We start from the raw sequence: 16,108 nt of genomic DNA on the forward strand, positions 1-16,108 counted from the left end.
TTAGTGGCAGGGATTTATGGAAAAGCAAATCTTTGTGGTTCCTGAGTGCTCCCAGCCCTTGGTAGTTTAATTTTTGAGGGAAGGCTGCAGTGGTTCTTACAGTGGATTCTCCTTGTAGAGTAAATAAGAGAGATCAGGGTTGGGATTTTATCAGATGAAGTCTGGACTATGGGACAGAAATTTTCAAGTTTGATGTTGGATGGACTGGGGAGAGTGATGAGAAAGATATGATCACTGATATTGATGGAAATGTAAAAGATCAGAAAAAGAAACTCCAAATTCAAGTGCCAGTGCCTTTTCTAAAGCCAAAGTTAGAAAAGAACAAAGGCAAAACCAAAAAGCAAACCCCAAAAAAACCCAAACAAAACCCCAAGCTATGTATGGCATCACTTCGGTGGTATATGTCAAGTCACCAGCAGGTTTCAACAGGGTTTTTTGTTAATAATAGGAGAGTGGCAGGACAATTACAGCTGCCAGGGTGTGAAAAGTGGTTTTGTCATTCTAATTTGCCTCTCAATACCTCTTGGATCCTCTGGCATCCACAAATGCCATCTGCAGTGGCACTGGGAGAAGCTCTGCAACTGGTGAAATAAACAAAATTAGCTGAATTCAGTTTATACATTTCTTAAATGCTCCATTTTGTTGCAATTGCATCCTGTATGCAGCAGGTTTTGGTGCCATCAGGGTTTACAGGTACCTGTTGTTTATGATCAGTGAAAGTTGGGATAAATCTGGAAATATCCATTGGGAAGCATTGGGATCCCAGTGCTGTGATAAAACCTTGTGAGGGATGAAAAACTGGCCAGGTCCTCTGATTCCTCAGCAAATTAATACCAGGTGCTGTAACAGCCCCTTTATACCAAGGATTACTCCAGTGATTAAATTGATTAATGGTATTAAATTTATTAATTCTGATTAATTTATGAATCCTGGACTGCAGCGTGTTAACAAGGAAATCACCAAGCTTCATCCAGGGGCTTTTGGTGGTGATAGGAGGGACAAATGGCCCATTGTTAAACTGTTAATCCAACAAACCTTCCTCTGAAGGTGCAGAATTATTCAGGAGGGGAGTCTCCAACCTGCAGCCTACCAATAACATAATGCCCATGCTGACATTTGTGTTATTCTTGACCAAAAAAAAATTTGTTGTGTTTTTGGGAGCAGAAGGGATCAGAAAGCACAGATGACAGGGAGTGATTCCCCAGGCTCTGTTTTCCATGGGGCAGCCTGGAGATCATTCCTTTGCCCTTTGCTGAGCAATCTGTACTTTGCATTTTGATTTTCATCCTCACAAACCATTTAATTTCGTGCCTTGCAAAATGAGCTTGGTTTGTGGTGCCTGATGCCAGTGACTCCTCTTGGTGCCTGATCCCCTTCAGTGCAGCAGATAAATTATTGTTTTAATGGCAGGGTGCAGAACTGGGGCACTTTTTGATCCAAAGGAGCTTGGCCAGCAGGTCAGGGGAGGGGATTGTCCCCCCCTGCTCTGCTGAGACCCCTCTGGAGTTCTGTGTCCTGCTCTGGAGCCAGGCTGGGAGAGCTGGGGGTGCTCACCTGGAGAGGAGAGAGCTCCAGGAGAGCTCAGAGCCCCTTCCAGAGCCTAAAGGAACTCCAGGAGAGCTGCAGAGGGACACCTATGTGGCAGTAAATTATTTTAAATTTTACAGAGTGACAGAAGATTTAGAAACTGCCTTTTCTTCATGCTGAGGCAGACAGTGAGTTTCAGCACCTATCTGAAGTAGCCCATCAGAGGAAAAGCATTTTCCAGGGATTTCTGGCATGTCCAGGCTGTTGTCAGATAAAACAAGAGCAGTTCAGTTCCTGCCATCCATTGCTCCATGACCTTTTTCAGATATATTCATTTAGTGATGATGGAGTGAAGCTGAAAGCTTTATTTATGGGATAGGAAGGTAGAGGAACGTGGGTTTTGTTGAGGGAGTGACAAAACTATTTTTTGTTCCTTTAAAAAGGAACTAAGTCTAGAAGTTTCTCTCCTCAATGAGGTGAAAAGACATCTCAGAGGACCTGGGGGACTTCACCTCAAACTTAAGGAGAGACAATTGGACAGGAGCCAAAAGGTCCCACCTGGGCAATTTACTAGAAAAAGAAGAGAACAAAGAAACAAATCACTTTTGTGAGGTGTTTCACCAGGGGCAGGAGGACCTCTTGCACCTGGCTGGGTTTTTCTCTGTAAAGAGTTTTGTTATTTTGCCTTTTTATTAAAACCTTTTTGCTTCCAACACTCCCACAGAAGCCATCCTGCTGATTTTATGCCTTCTGAGGTAGCTGAGCTATCTTGGGTGTGAAATAGATCTCCAAGAGCTTGTGAGACCTGGCTCAAAAAGACTCATATTTCAGGAAGGTGGGACAGGAGCAGGTACAGCTCTTTGGATTTGCACAGAGAGATGCTCAAAATTCAGCTGGAAATCCCCCAAGCAACCTGATTCAAACCTGAAATTGGATCTGACTTTGAAGTTGATCCTGATCTGTGAAGAGGATTGGAGCAGGTGAACCCCAGCAGTGCCTCTGCCAAAAAATAGTCTGTGATTCCATGACAGACATACAGAAATACAAAATCCTGTCAGTTAGAATTAATATTCCAGTGCATTGATTTTGAGAGAGCAGAACTCTGTTGGGTTTTTTCTTACAGAATTTCAGTTTGTGGTCAAGGCCACAAAACCTCTAAAAATTGTATTTGGAAAAGCTGATAATTTTTTTTAGGTCTTAGCTTTCAAGTAGTATTTTCTGACTGTATAAAAAATTCATATAGATTTTTGGCACAGCTAAGTTAACCTTTAGATGGGAAATTCGTGTTGATAGAATTGGAGACTTGTGCAGGTCAGGAGGGATCTCTGGGGATGCTCAAATCCAACCTCCCTGCTCTGATGAGAGCAGCTTGCTCAGGATGTTTCCTGTGGGATTTTCAGTCTCTCCAAGAACAGACTCCACAGCCTCTCTGAGCAGCCTGTTCAGTATTTTACCACCCTCACCATGAAAAGCAATTTTTCTTCTTCTTTCCTTGAGTTTCCTGTGTTGATTCTTCCTGAGGGAAGTAAAAAGCCACTACAATACTGCAAATTAAATTATTCTGTGGAATCCCCAGTGCTGCAGCTCTGAGGATTTCTTTTGATTTTCCTCCCTCCCAGAGAAGTGATGTGCAGCAATAAATACATTTCATTGCACTGAGAGCTGTGGGGACACCTGGGGCAGATGACACATGTGTGGGATGTCACTTTGCTGGATCAGGGAGTGCTGAGACCTTGCAGAACAGGGCAAGAGCAGGAGATTTTGTCTAATCTCACTTTTAACCATCCTCCTGCTCTTTTTGGGGGGTAAAAACCCCAGAGCTGAGCTGAAAATGGAGGTTTTTAGTGTGCATTTAGGCAGGGTCAGTGTGTTCTACCCTGTACCAAGGAGGGTGGCTCTGGTGGCACCATGTCCCACTGCCTCTGATGCCTTTGGCTCTGTTGTGATACCATAACTGGTGGTGAAGAGTGAAAAAATTGAGTTTGGGACCTGACACTTCTACAAAATCTGTTGGTTTTTTTAATTATATATATATACATTTTAGTTCTTTCTAGAAAATGTGACTTCTTTTTCTTTTTGTCCTAAAAATGGTGATGCTAATGAAAAAAAAATGACACCCCTTTTAAAAATTTTACTTTGAAGCTCAGTGTTTTTACTTTTAGTTCTCTACTACCTCCCTCCCTTCTCCCTCCCTTCTTTGTTCAAATGGAGAGGATATAAGGAGAAATCAGATGCTGCATGTCTTAAGAGAAAGCATTCCCAAGGTACAGTAATTGGAGATTTCTTTTTTTTTTATTTTTTTGTAGTGCTCCTGGCTTAGGAAGCTTTAAATTCTAGTTTGCTTGTCTCAGTTAAATGTTAGATTTACATGCTTCAGTTTTTTTGAGCTGTATCCATGGAATTTCCTTCCAAGGGGAAGGAAAAAGCATCCTAAAGCTTAGAGGAAAAGTAGAAGTGTTGTGAGTCCTAGAGAGAAGTAGATGCTCATAGTGTCATGCAGTAATTCTTATTAGAATTGTTTGTGGCTGATGAAAACTGTGAACATTTGTTTCTTGCACTTTTTGGTGTGATTTGGCTTTTTCAATAAATAAAAGGGATTTTTTTAGGATTGCAGCAGGCCTGGGATGAGATTAATTCTGGAACAGAGGGTTCCTTCCAGATAGTGTTTTGTTTGCTGCTTTCCTTTGGATAATAATCCTTAATTTTAAGTTATAATTCATTTTTGCTGCAGCTTTGGAATGGAATGAGTCCCTGGCCATGGGCTGGAAAAGGGGAAGCTGTGTGGATTATAGCTCAGGGCTGCTGAGCTGCAGAAACCAGCCCTGACCTTTGCAGCAGCTGATGTCCTGCAAATTTATTTCACAAAGTGAGGGGAGATCTTACAGGAGCCATTAATGATTGCAGAAAGCTCCAAAGTTCTTGTCACTGGGCTCTCTCTGCCTCCACTAAAGCCAGGAGTGATTAAACTTTCACTGACTTCTAAACCCTTTAATTTAAAATGTAAATGCACGTGGTAGCTTTGGAGTTGTTCTTGTCATACCTTGTATTCTTGTAGCTCCTGGGGATGTTGTGAACTCTGGAGAATTTATTTTAACATGCATAAATGTTTGCCTTTTGACTTCCTTTAAATATTGTTTTTATGTGATTGGGCCCAAATGGAAAATGCCAGAAATCAAAATGTTTTGCAGTAAACATTTTCCTGCCCCTTCTCACACAAGGAACCCAAGTCTGTTAAAGGTGAACCAGGGTAATTCAAGCAATAAGAAAGGACTTCTGCCTTTGCTTTTGTAAATTGAAATTCTCAAATTATGTTGTGCATTTTTTTTTCCTCTCAGATCATGCTCAGTTGTGGTAATGAATGTGCTCAAATTTAAAAAAAATTGAAATCAGGTGGTTGTGTGACAAATAGTGACAGTGATGAATTGAGAGGTGGTGAAGTGCAATGCAAAAGTGACAGCCATGTGAGACATTTTTAATTAAGAGCAATGGCCTTTTTAATGGCTTTTTAAAAAAAATAAATAAGAAAAGGTTTTTAAATCTACAGTTTTATGTAGCAGAACCTGAGATTCATTTCAGAAGGAACAACAGCAGCCAAATTATGTTCTCAGCTCCCTGTACCATGTGTCAGCCTTTTGTGTGGCACCTGCTGCTTGCAAGACAGATTAATTTAAAAATCCTTGGAGGGAGAAAAAAAAGCAGGCAGGAGAGGTTTTGAGACAGTCTGTATCCCTCCTCTGGTCTCTATCCTGGCTGGAATGACAGTGCCTTTGTCCTTGGAGGCAGTGTCAGCCCTGAGCACTTCAAGGATGCTTTTCCCTGGATTGATTTTGATTTGAGCACCATCAGACTCTGGGGAGAAAAGATCCACCCCGTGCTTTGCTCTTGGCAGGTGGATGAAAGCATCAAGTAGAAAGCAGGTATTTATTTTATTTATTAAACACCTTAAAAAGGTGTTTAATTGTGAGCAGGGGGGCCCAGGAGGTGCTCAGCTCCTCAGGCTGGGAGGATGTTTCCATGTGCACATCCCTGCCGTGGGCAAAGCACAGTGCAGGGTTTCTGCTCCTGAGTCAAAAGCCTCATTGAGATCAGGTTCTGCAAGGCTTTAGGATTATCTGCTCTGTGTTTTATGGTTCATTTTTCAGATTTCAACTTTTTAGGGGGGTTTTTCCCCTCAGGGTTCGTCTCTCTTGGTGAAACTGGATTTTGTTTGATAGCTACCACTGATTTCTTCAGCTGAAAGAAATCCTTTCCTGATCCCATCTTCCATCTCCAGCAGGGCTGAGCTTTTCACATGCTCACACTGTAGGAGTCTACCTTGGTGGGTGCTCCTGAAAAATGTTTCATTTCTAAGTTCTGGCTACAAAAGAACTCAAAATTTGGCCTCATCTTCAAGGACTTGGCCTTGAATCCCTGACTAAAATCCCAGAAGGGGTTGGGCTGGAAGGGACCTTAAATCCATCTCATTCCACACCTTCCAGGTCCCAGGCTGCTCCAAACCCCATCCAACCTGGCTTTGGACACTTCCAGGGATCCAGGGACAGCCACAGCTTCTCTGGGCAACCTCAGGGCCTCCCCACCCTGAGTGAGGAATTTCTTCCCTAAATCTAATCTAAATCTCTCTTCCTTTAGTTTTAAATCCTTCCTTCTTGTCCTCTCTTTATCTCTCCATGCAAAAAGTTGTTCCCCCTCTTTTAAAATCCCCTCCAAGTTCTTGGAGGCTGCTGCAAGGTCTCCCCAGAGCCTTCTCTTCTCCAGAAAAGTGTGCAGGGGTTTTCTGCAGGGCTTTTCTGCATCTGGGGAAGATGCACCTGCAGAGGGATGTCTGTGGGAATGCTGTCAGTGCCAGGGAAGTGCCACGTGGGAACAAATCCATGAGAGGTCAGGGCCAGAGGGAGATTTCTGACCCTGTGGATTTATGGCAGAGATGTCCTGGACAGTCAGATCTCAGTGAAGCTCAGCACCATCCCAGCCTGGTACCCTGCAGAGACCCCTCAGGTGTGGAATTTGTGCTCCTGGAGGATGCAGAGGGATGAGCAAGAGGAGATTCCCCTGTGCCTGTCCTGCTGCCTCATCTGCATTCTGCACCTGGGCTCCCTCAGCCAGGCTGTGACACGCCCTGGTGGCTCTCTGACATCTGGGACACCCCCAGCTGCCACTCTGAGCCCCTCTGGAGCTTCACAGGACAGTCCTTCTGTCAATCCTGTCCTCTCCTCACCCTCAGGAAACATCACTTTCTCTTCCTCAGGCTCAGCTCCAAACCAGCAGTGTCAGTCTGTCAAATCCCAGGCCTGCAAAGCACACTTGGAATATTTTATTTTTTTAGGATGTTTCTTTCCAGGCTGCTGTCAAATCCTCCCCAAAGACACATTTCTGTGTTTCCTGTCTCACTATGAACACCCCCTGAGGCTGTCAGCAGCAGAAACTCCTCTTGGTTGAACTCTCAAGGGTTTTAATAATCTTTTCACTGTGAAATAATCACAGAATCAAATCCCAGAAATATTTAGGTTGGAAGGGGCCTTAAAGCCCATCTCATTCCAGCCTCCTGCCATGGACAGGGACACCTCCCACTAGTCCAGGTTGCTCCAAGCCCCTTCCAGCCTGAGGCAAAGGGTTTGTGGACATCACATCCAGGCTTTGAGGATGAACAGACATCACAGGGTTTATAGAAATTAAAAATAAAGAATATTACCAAAGATTTTTTGGGGGGAAAAAAAAGGCAAAAAATGCTCCAAAGTAAAACAGGGAATGTGTTGGTAAGCAAAACTTTCTGAGAGAATCAAAATGAATGTAAATATGTCAGTTAAAATTGCAAAATGTATTACCTTACTGGCAACCTGTAGATTTTCTGGAAAGCTTTGTCCATATCCCCCTTCTGGTTCCTGCCACTTCTAAAAAACTCCTGATATTCTGTGGCTAAAGGAAAATTGGGAAGCAAGGACCAGCACATGAATGTTTTGTTTTGTTCTGTTTCTGTGTGGAAAGGAAGAGTTCCAAGGGTTTCCAAGTGCTGTAAGAAATTGATCTGAGCTTGAGCAGGTTTGGTCCTGCTGAAGGTCACTGCCACTTTCAGGTGGTGTTTTGTTAACAGTCCACCACATTTTTAAGGCTGTCTTTTGAAAGTGCTACTAAATATGCAGAGAAATGGTGCTGAATATTCCCTGGAATCCCAGGATGGTTTGGGTTGGAAGGGTCCTTAAAGCTTATCCAGAGCCACCTCTGCCATGGCAGGGACACCTCCCACTGTCCACCCTGGTCTTGGGCACTTCCAGGGACAGCCACAGCTTCTCTGAGCACCCTGTGCCAGGGCCTGCCCACCCTCACAGGGAAGAATTTCTTCCCAATATCCAACCTAAACCTACTCTTCTCCAGTTAAAAGCCATTCCCTGGGTCCTGTCCCTCCATCCCTTGTCCCCAGACCCTCTCCAGCTCTCCTGGAGCCCCTTTAGCTCTGGAAGGAGCTCTGTGTCAAGTTTTACCTTTTTTTTTTTTTTTCTCCAGGATCAGGATTAAATGCTCAAGATGATATTTCTTGTTGGGACTCAGATGTTTATCAGTTCTGATCTCTGTCACAGTCTCACAAACCCTGAGTTCTGCAGCACTTCACTCTAACTAACTAAAAATGGAGCCCCATCTCTCTCTCTATGAGACCTTTTAGGGATAAACTGTCCAATTAAGAAATGACACCTCAATTATTTTTACTTTTAACCCAATAACCAACAACCATGGCTGCCATGGGGACTTTTTTATCCAATTACACAAAACCACCCAAACCCATGGAGAAGGTGAAGAAGAAGGAGCAGCCTCCACCCTAAAACCTCCATCTTGTTTTATACCTATTACTGTATTCTAAACCCCAAACTCTGAGTTTCCCACCCTGTGATGTCACACATTTCTATTCAAACCCCACACCCACAATCCCAGTTCTGTCATTCCATTCTGGAAGCTTCTCCACAGCCTCAGGTCAATGCAGTGTTCTGTTGGGGGTCAGAGCCTCAGCACAGAAAGTCTGAAATTCTCAGCATCCAGAGCTCCAACAGCTCTGAGCTCTCCCTGGATCCTTTTCTTTTCCAGCTCTCTGCTGGTGACATTTCTCTGGATGCAGCCCTGGGCACCTTTGGCCTGCAGACACACATGGCTGGGTCCTGTTGATCTTCTCATCCACCAGCACCCCCAGATCCTCCTCCTTGGGGCTGCTCTCAATCCATTCTCCCTCCAGCCTGAATTTGTGCTTGGGATTGTCCTGACCCAGCTGCAGAACCTCACACTTGGCCCTGCTGAGCATAATTTGAAATACTTTGGTGCTTCCACATCTTGTTGTTGATGTTGATGTTCCTTCCACATCCATGAACAGCATAAAAGTGAGGAATTAGTTCCTCCCAAGTGGGAAGGATTAATGCAGGGTAGGGAAAAGCTGCTTGTTCCTTTATGTTCTTCCAATAGAGAGGTGGGCTCGATTCCAGAAGGAATTTGAGCATCACTCCACCACAAACTGCTGGTTGTCCAGAGATTCAACCATGTCTCTTCCTCTTCTTTTTTTTGGATGTTGAACACAACGCCCTCCAAAGGCATCAAACTTCCACCCTTCCTCTGCCAGCTTCCCCAGGATCATTCTCTCAGAGGGCTTTTGCAGAATGCAGATGGAACAATTCCTGAGCACCTCCTGGCCAGACCATCTCTGCTCTTCAAAGCCAGGCTTATTTCTTTCCTCTTCCTGCTCTGCCAGTGGAAAACAACGATGTAATTCCAGTTATTTTGGTGAATCAGTTGTTTACCACAACACAAGGGCTAATCCTCTCTTAATCCCCGTGTTCCTTACAGATTTTGTTTTTCATCAGTCTGTGTCAAGTCTGTCTTCTTTGGCAAAGAAACAAAAAATTTTGCTGGAGGAAGGTCACAACATCTGGCTGAGCCTGGCTGGTTTGTGCTGTAGCAGAGTTAAAATTGGAGATTGTGATGGCTCAGGCTTTCTCAGAATGTTTTTAGAAGAGTATAAAAAATTCATTTGGGTGATTCAAGGAGGAGACAGGTTAGAGCTCTTCTTGCTATGGAAAAACAACCCCAAAACAGCCCCTCTGGGTGTTTTCCATGACTTTGGACTTCCCAGCAAGAGCAGTGACAGATAAATCACCATTTCTTTGGTCACTGGGCTATTGCTGTTGTCAGCTCTGCAAATTCTGTGCATCCCATGTTCGAAGGGATCTCAGCAGCAAATTTTGGTGAAATCCAAATTATTGTAACCCAGCTGTGGCACTGCTTGGTTCCTGCAAGCCTCAAGCCTGAGATGATTTTGGTTTGCATCACAACGTGCCTGTTGTTTAAGCCTGACAGTCAGGCTGTGTGTCATGAGGTCGGGCTCAGAGCTCAATCAGTTCCAAATCTGGAAAAACACAATCAGTGCACAGCAAAACCCCAACCACCAGAGCTCTTAGTGGCTTTTCAAAGAGCTACATTCTGTTCTGTGCCAGAAATTGCCCATTCAGAGGCTCACTGAGCTGCATTTCCAGCTCTGAGATATTTCTGAAAGGGGAGAAATGCAAGGGAGCCTCTGTGTTAGAGCAGAGTGTGGGAGAGGGGGCTGAAATTCCACATTTTAGTGGTGAAAATACCTGGGGCAGCCACCTGCTCATCACACCCACCTCTAGTGCTTCAGGATCCATTACCCTGCCCCTTTTAAGGGAATATTTTGGGTACTTCCCACCCCAAAATGAGGGTAGGAGGGGAATTTTGTGAAGTGTCCTCACAGGTGGTCTTCAAACTGCTGCTTGTCCTGCTCAGGTTAAACCCAGCTGTAAAAATTCCTCAAGGTAAGAAATAACACAAATTTAGGCATAATGACCTGTGTGAAAATCACTCTTCTTTCTGTTTTTGTTGTTTTTTTTTTCCCTCTTCCCCACCTAAATTCAATTTATTTATTCCTTTTTGCTGCAGCCATTCATAGTCTAAAGCTGAGCCGTAACCATGTGGACTGGCACAGTGTGGATGAGGTGTATCTGTACAGTGATGCCACAACATCCAAAATTGCAAGGACTGTCACACAAAAGTTGGGGTTTTCCAAAGGTAAATCTCCCCCAGACTTTGTAAAGAATATTTTAAATGCCAGCATTTGAATTTTGTTGCTTAAACTCCAAAAGGATATTTCAGGTTTTAATATGAGTAGCCCACTTTGGCCATTGTATTTTTTTACTTTGTATGAGTATTCAGAGTCCTTAGCTTGTGTAAATAATTGTAATGTGAATATTTTTAAAATTTTATTCTATTTGGATGTTAATATTTTAAAATTTTATTTTATTTACATTACATATTTGATTTATTATATTTCAATTTTATGCCATATTTTGATGGGTTTGGATGCAGCAGTTAGCACTACATAACAAATACATGAAAATGTTACAGTGGCAGAGTCCAGAAGCTAAAATTAGAATTAAATTAGAATTCAATGTAAAATTAGGATTATTCCTGTAATAAAATAAGGATTGCAGTTCCTTTTGCAACCCTAATTTTACTGCTGGGTACTTAGATATTGTAATGCTTTCTTTAAATCCATGACCATACCTTCCCTCTCCCCACCTCCATCCAGCCTTTTTTTCTGTTCATGAACTGACAGGAAAGGCTATTTACACAGAAATTATTTCCAGCAGAAATTCAGGCTTGTTTAAACTCGACACTCCCAGTCAGGCAGCAAAGCTGTGATGGCTGGAAGAGAGGGGGGAGTCTCTCAAGGGAAAAGCAGATTATTGCCAGCCTAGAAAATGGGAATTTGTCCTGTACAGGACACCAGAACAAGAACCTGCACCTCTGGTTTGGTCCTTGAAGAGACCAGGTCACAGGTGTGACTTTATTCTGCATCCTCTGCCCTGTAATTAATGCCCTCTTATCCCCCATGACTCCTGGGTGAACACTTAATTAATGTTTCCTTAAAGAATAATATCATTTAGTGCTTCAGTTCCAGAAGAAATGAATTAATTTATCCAGAACACCATTGGGATCATGTGTAATAAATAATGAGATCTGTCCCAAACAATTTGTGGGGGAGAAATATCAAAGAGAAACTCTCTTGGTAAACAAAACCTGTCCTGGGTAAAAAATGCCCTCAGTGGGTTTGGGGTGTTTTCCTCCTCTTTAAAACCAAAATAAGCTGTTAGTTCCAGTTTTTGAGGCCAGCACTGGTGCCTGGTGTGGTCCCCTGAGTGTCACTAGAGGGGGATGGAGGCACATTGTGCCCATGGGTTCCTCAGCACAGCAGGGAGAAAATGCCCACATTTACCCTGGGGAATTGGGTTTGGGTTTGGTCACTGAGCTGAAGAACAAGGGAGGAATTTCAGGTTGGATCAGCTCTAAATAATGCAATTTTTCCCTATCAAAATGATAAATTTTAAAGGTTTTCAACCAGCTCTTTTAATTGGGGTGGATCAAGTGACAACACTTAATCACTTATGTGGCCAGGTCATTTCCATGCTGTGGGAGTAAGGTGGGGACAGCAGGAATGTCATTGATTGAGACACCCAGGAAAGGGTTCTGTGCTGTAAAAGTGGGTGCACAGTTACACAACTGTTTTCTGAAGAGTTCTTCAAAACATACCTAAAATTAAGTCCCTTTGCAGTGGAAATGGCTATTGATATCACCTGGCTGCTCAAATCTTTCAGGGCTTTAAAAGTGCCTATATTTAAAAATACAGGCACTTTTATTATGGCAGAATGTACTAATTGGAGGGGTTTTATTTGCCATCAGAATCCTGGAATTCCTTGGTTTGTCATAAGGCAGAGTGTTGGCTTTAAAATAAATCCCTTTGGGATGTCTTTGTACTGTACACACTCACATATTTAAAAATAGATGCTAATCCTTGAATTTTATGATTCTCTATTATATAATCTGATTTTCAACGTGTTGGCCTGAGAAAATCCAAGCTCCTGTCAGCAGAGGAGAGCATTGCACCTGGCAGGATGTCACTGATGTGGGATAATGTTCTTTCTGCAGCTTCAAGCAGTGGGACAAGGCTACACAGGGGTTATGTAGAAGAAGCCACGTTAGAAGACAAGCCACCCCAGACCAGCCACATTGTGTTTGTTGTGCATGGCATTGGGCAGAAAATGGACCAAGGAAGGATCATCAAAAACACAGCCATGTGAGTGCTTTGGAGTGTTTGAAGCAGCCTTAATGGGAGTGACAGCAGAGCCTTTGGTTTGGGGTGAATCTTTCCCTGTTTTCCTTCTCTTCTCCTGAGTCATTAATCTTTGTGCTGTGGGGTTTTTTGTTAATTGGGATGTGTGGATTTAGGGAGAGCAGCTGTGAGCCAGAAGAGCAAAGATTTATTCTGATTTTATCACCAGCACTTGTGACTTTTGGGGAAATGGTGAAGAGGATGTAGCCTCAAGTTGTACCAGGGGAGGTTCAGCTTGGACATCAGCAGGAATTTCTCCATGAAATGGTTGTTAAGCATTGGAAGGGGCTGCCCAGGGAGGTTTGTGTTTGCTGGGAATGTCCCCACGAAGGCAGGAATGATGAATGTGACTCCATGTTCTCAGAAGGCTAATTTATTACTGTATAATACTATATTAAAGAACACAGAAAAGATATTTACTCAATGCTAAAAAGTTAATAATGAAAACTCCTGACTCTTTCCAGAGTCTTGACACAGCTTGGCCCCAATTGGCCAAAGAGTGAAAACAACTCCCAGCAGAATGCAATGGAACAATCTCCAAACACATTCCACATGAGCACAACACAGGAGAAGCAAATGAGATGAGAATTGTTTTCCTTTTCTCTGAGACTTCTCAGCTTCCCTGGAGACAATTTCTTCACCCAGGATTTGTTTCAGAGAATGTGAATGCCACACAGGGAGGTTTGGAGTGCCCATCCCTGGAGGTGTCCAAGGAGGTGGCACTCAGTGCTCTGGGCTGGTGACAAGGTGGGGATTGGACTTGCTGACCTTGGAGGTCTTTTCCAGCCTGAAGGATTCTGTGTGAAATCCTGGCTGCTGTGGTTGGTGGCTTTGCTGAGCAGGGGGAGGTTCCTCATGTGGGGAATGTTGTTCCTCAGTGGTACCTGGGTGAATTCAGTGTGTAACAACTGGGAAGGAACTGAGCAGAACATTTTTGATTAAGTGGCATGGGGAAGTTAATTTTGGAGTGGAATCTCTCAGAGCTGGGTGTTGGGATAGTGGGCAAGCAAATTGCATCCTGTAAAAGAGGGGGAATGGGGAGACACAGGAATGTTGTCCTTCCTAGCAGGACAGGATGGATGAAGCTGTTGCTGTGGGACTGCTCATGGAGTTCTGTGCACAGAGCCTGGCTGAAAAGCAAAATGTGACCAAAAAAGCTGTGGAATCTCTTCACTTAATGTCTTTTGGTTTGCAGATGGCTCCTGGGAATGATTTTTCCCAGAGCTGTGGCTGCTCCATTCCTGGGAGTGTTCAAGGCCAAGTTGAGGCCCTGGTTTAGTGGGTGGCATCCTCCTTCATGCCAGGGGTTCATGATCTCTAAGTCCTTTCCAACCCAAAGCAATCTGTGGTTTTATGCACCTGAAAAGATGGTTCTGAATCTTAGAAAAATGATCCAGTCCTGATGGCAGCTGTGTGAGGGACAAGGTGGCACTGAGGAATCCCTCATTAGGTGGAAGAGGAGGCTGAAAAGGTGTTAATTACAGATCTGGATGGTTCAATAGGTGTGTCCCAAACAGCTCCAGGTTCCCTCAGCACTGACAAACCCAGCTGGGATTGCTGGGATTTTGTGGTGGGAGCTTTGTCACCCTCCCTTTGTCACTCTGGTCAGTGCTTGTGTGCTCTGTGCCATCGTGTCATCAGCCTCTTGTGTCCCCACAGCTCTTGGTGCCACTCCAGCCTCCTCTGGGGTGACAGGGTAAACCTTTTGATGTCACTTGTGTGTCATTTGTCACCTCAAAGCACCAACCTGCAGCTCCCCACCCCCTTTCCTGCCACTTCACTGCTCTGTTAGTCAGGTTTGAGAGCCAGCAATCCAAAGCTGAGAGAAAAAGGATCCGCAGCCCTTGGCTCAGAGTTAGTCACCAAAAGAAATGTAAAATCTTCCATTTTTGTGGGATGGAATTACACAGAATGCAGATAGCCTCAGTATAAGCTGCTGCTTTAACAGTGACCAGAAATAAAGCTTCAGCCTTGGAATCATTAAATTTTTCTGCTTTCTCTTTCTCCCTCCTCCATTTCCACAGATACAGGGTTTATATGGGTGGATTAACTTCAGCTCAGGTCACAGTGCAGAAATGTTCATTCCATAAGTCCTGCTCTAATTGGCAGCACAGCATATGAAATACTTCCTCAAAAAGGGCCACAAGACTTTGTGTGCTTCAGTAAATCTCACTCAAGTCCTCAAGAAATACCAGACAGCATTGCATAGCCTTTTAAAATGCTAATTATTGGCATAAATTGTGCGTTCTGCACAAAATTTGCAAATTAAAGCATCATTTTAGATTGAAATATCTTTATTTTTTCTTTTCCTTTTTCTTTTTTTTTTCCAAATAACAACTTAAAACTTATCAGTGAGGAACATCCCATATGTTGCAGGGAGAGATTTCAGGAGGAATGTCTGCCAAGCTCTCACAAGCCATCCTGGCACTTTCTGTTAGCACCTTCATCCATGATATTTGTGTTTGGTTTTTGGGGTGGTTTTTTACAAGCTTTTCCATTCGGGACACACTGGTGCCTTTTGAAAAAAAAAAATTAATAAGGAAAAGTATTTTTTGACAATTCACTCTTTCAAATCAAAACTAAGGAGAGAAGATGTCAGTGGGTTTTTTTTTTTTTTTTTGCCTTTTAAATGCACAATTTTTTAGTAAGAAATCTGCAGTTGGACCCCACCAGAGCTCATTTGACACATTCTGTCCTCAGGTTACCACCTTGAGAAGAAGCTGGTGCAGCTCCCAGGATGCTGCTGCATCATTAGGCAGATCCTGCTGGTTACAGAGCTGAAAACAGACCCCTTGTCCAGGGAAATTCCAAATTATCTGTGCTAATTTCATTAAGGACTGGAGCTCAACCTCCTCATTAGCCTGGCTGGATGCTGTGGTTGCAGGGTGTCCTGTGAGTGGGTAAATGGAAAAGATGCATCTTAGGGATGCTTGGATGAGCAGGTCTGTGGTGGATGTGACATAATTTTGTTTTTTCTCTGTGTAGTTAAACACATTTATTATCTAAATGTAGCACAGCAGCTGGTGCAACAAGCTGCTCCTGTCAGCTCTGATATTCCCTGGGAGCTTGTCTGGGAAGAGACAGTCCCTCCTCCAGGATGGAACAGAGATTCAGCTGCCCCAGCAGGAGCTGTGAGCTGTGTTGGTACCCCAGGGATGGTTCTTTAGGAGAGAAGGCTTTATCATCTGCATTTCTGCCTAATACCAAGCAAGGTATTATGACAGAATGTACTTAATTGGAGGGGTTTTATTTGCCATCAGAATCCTGGAATTCCTTGGTTTGTGATAAGGCCGAGTGTTGGCTTTAAAATAAATCCCTTTGGGATGTCTTTGTACTGTACACACTCACATATTGTTATTTGGAATGTATTTTTTCCCCATGGAAGTTGATCTGTGGTTTTGTTGAATTTGTGGGTGAATGGGA

The 16,108-nt window shown here is 43.5% G+C and overlaps 1 protein-coding gene across 2 annotated transcripts in view; it reads left to right on the forward strand.

Annotated features, from left to right (window-relative positions):
• Positions 1-16,108, forward strand: part of DDHD1 (DDHD domain containing 1) — a 63,408-nt gene that overhangs the window by 13,875 nt on the left and 33,425 nt on the right. Inside the window, exons 3-5 of one of the 2 annotated variants that reach the window (XM_059850633.1) lie at positions 3,690-3,791; positions 10,456-10,584; positions 12,502-12,649. In XM_059850633.1, coding sequence (XP_059706616.1) covers positions 3,690-3,791; positions 10,456-10,584; positions 12,502-12,649 — 379 coding nt within the window. The remainder of the gene's footprint in view (positions 1-3,689; positions 3,792-10,455; positions 10,585-12,501; positions 12,650-16,108) is intronic. The other variant, XM_059850634.1, reaches the window with a different exon arrangement.

Source organism: Haemorhous mexicanus, chromosome 6 (genome assembly GCF_027477595.1).
Source record: "Haemorhous mexicanus isolate bHaeMex1 chromosome 6, bHaeMex1.pri, whole genome shotgun sequence".
Classification (NCBI taxonomy): domain Eukaryota; kingdom Metazoa; phylum Chordata; class Aves; order Passeriformes; family Fringillidae; genus Haemorhous; species Haemorhous mexicanus.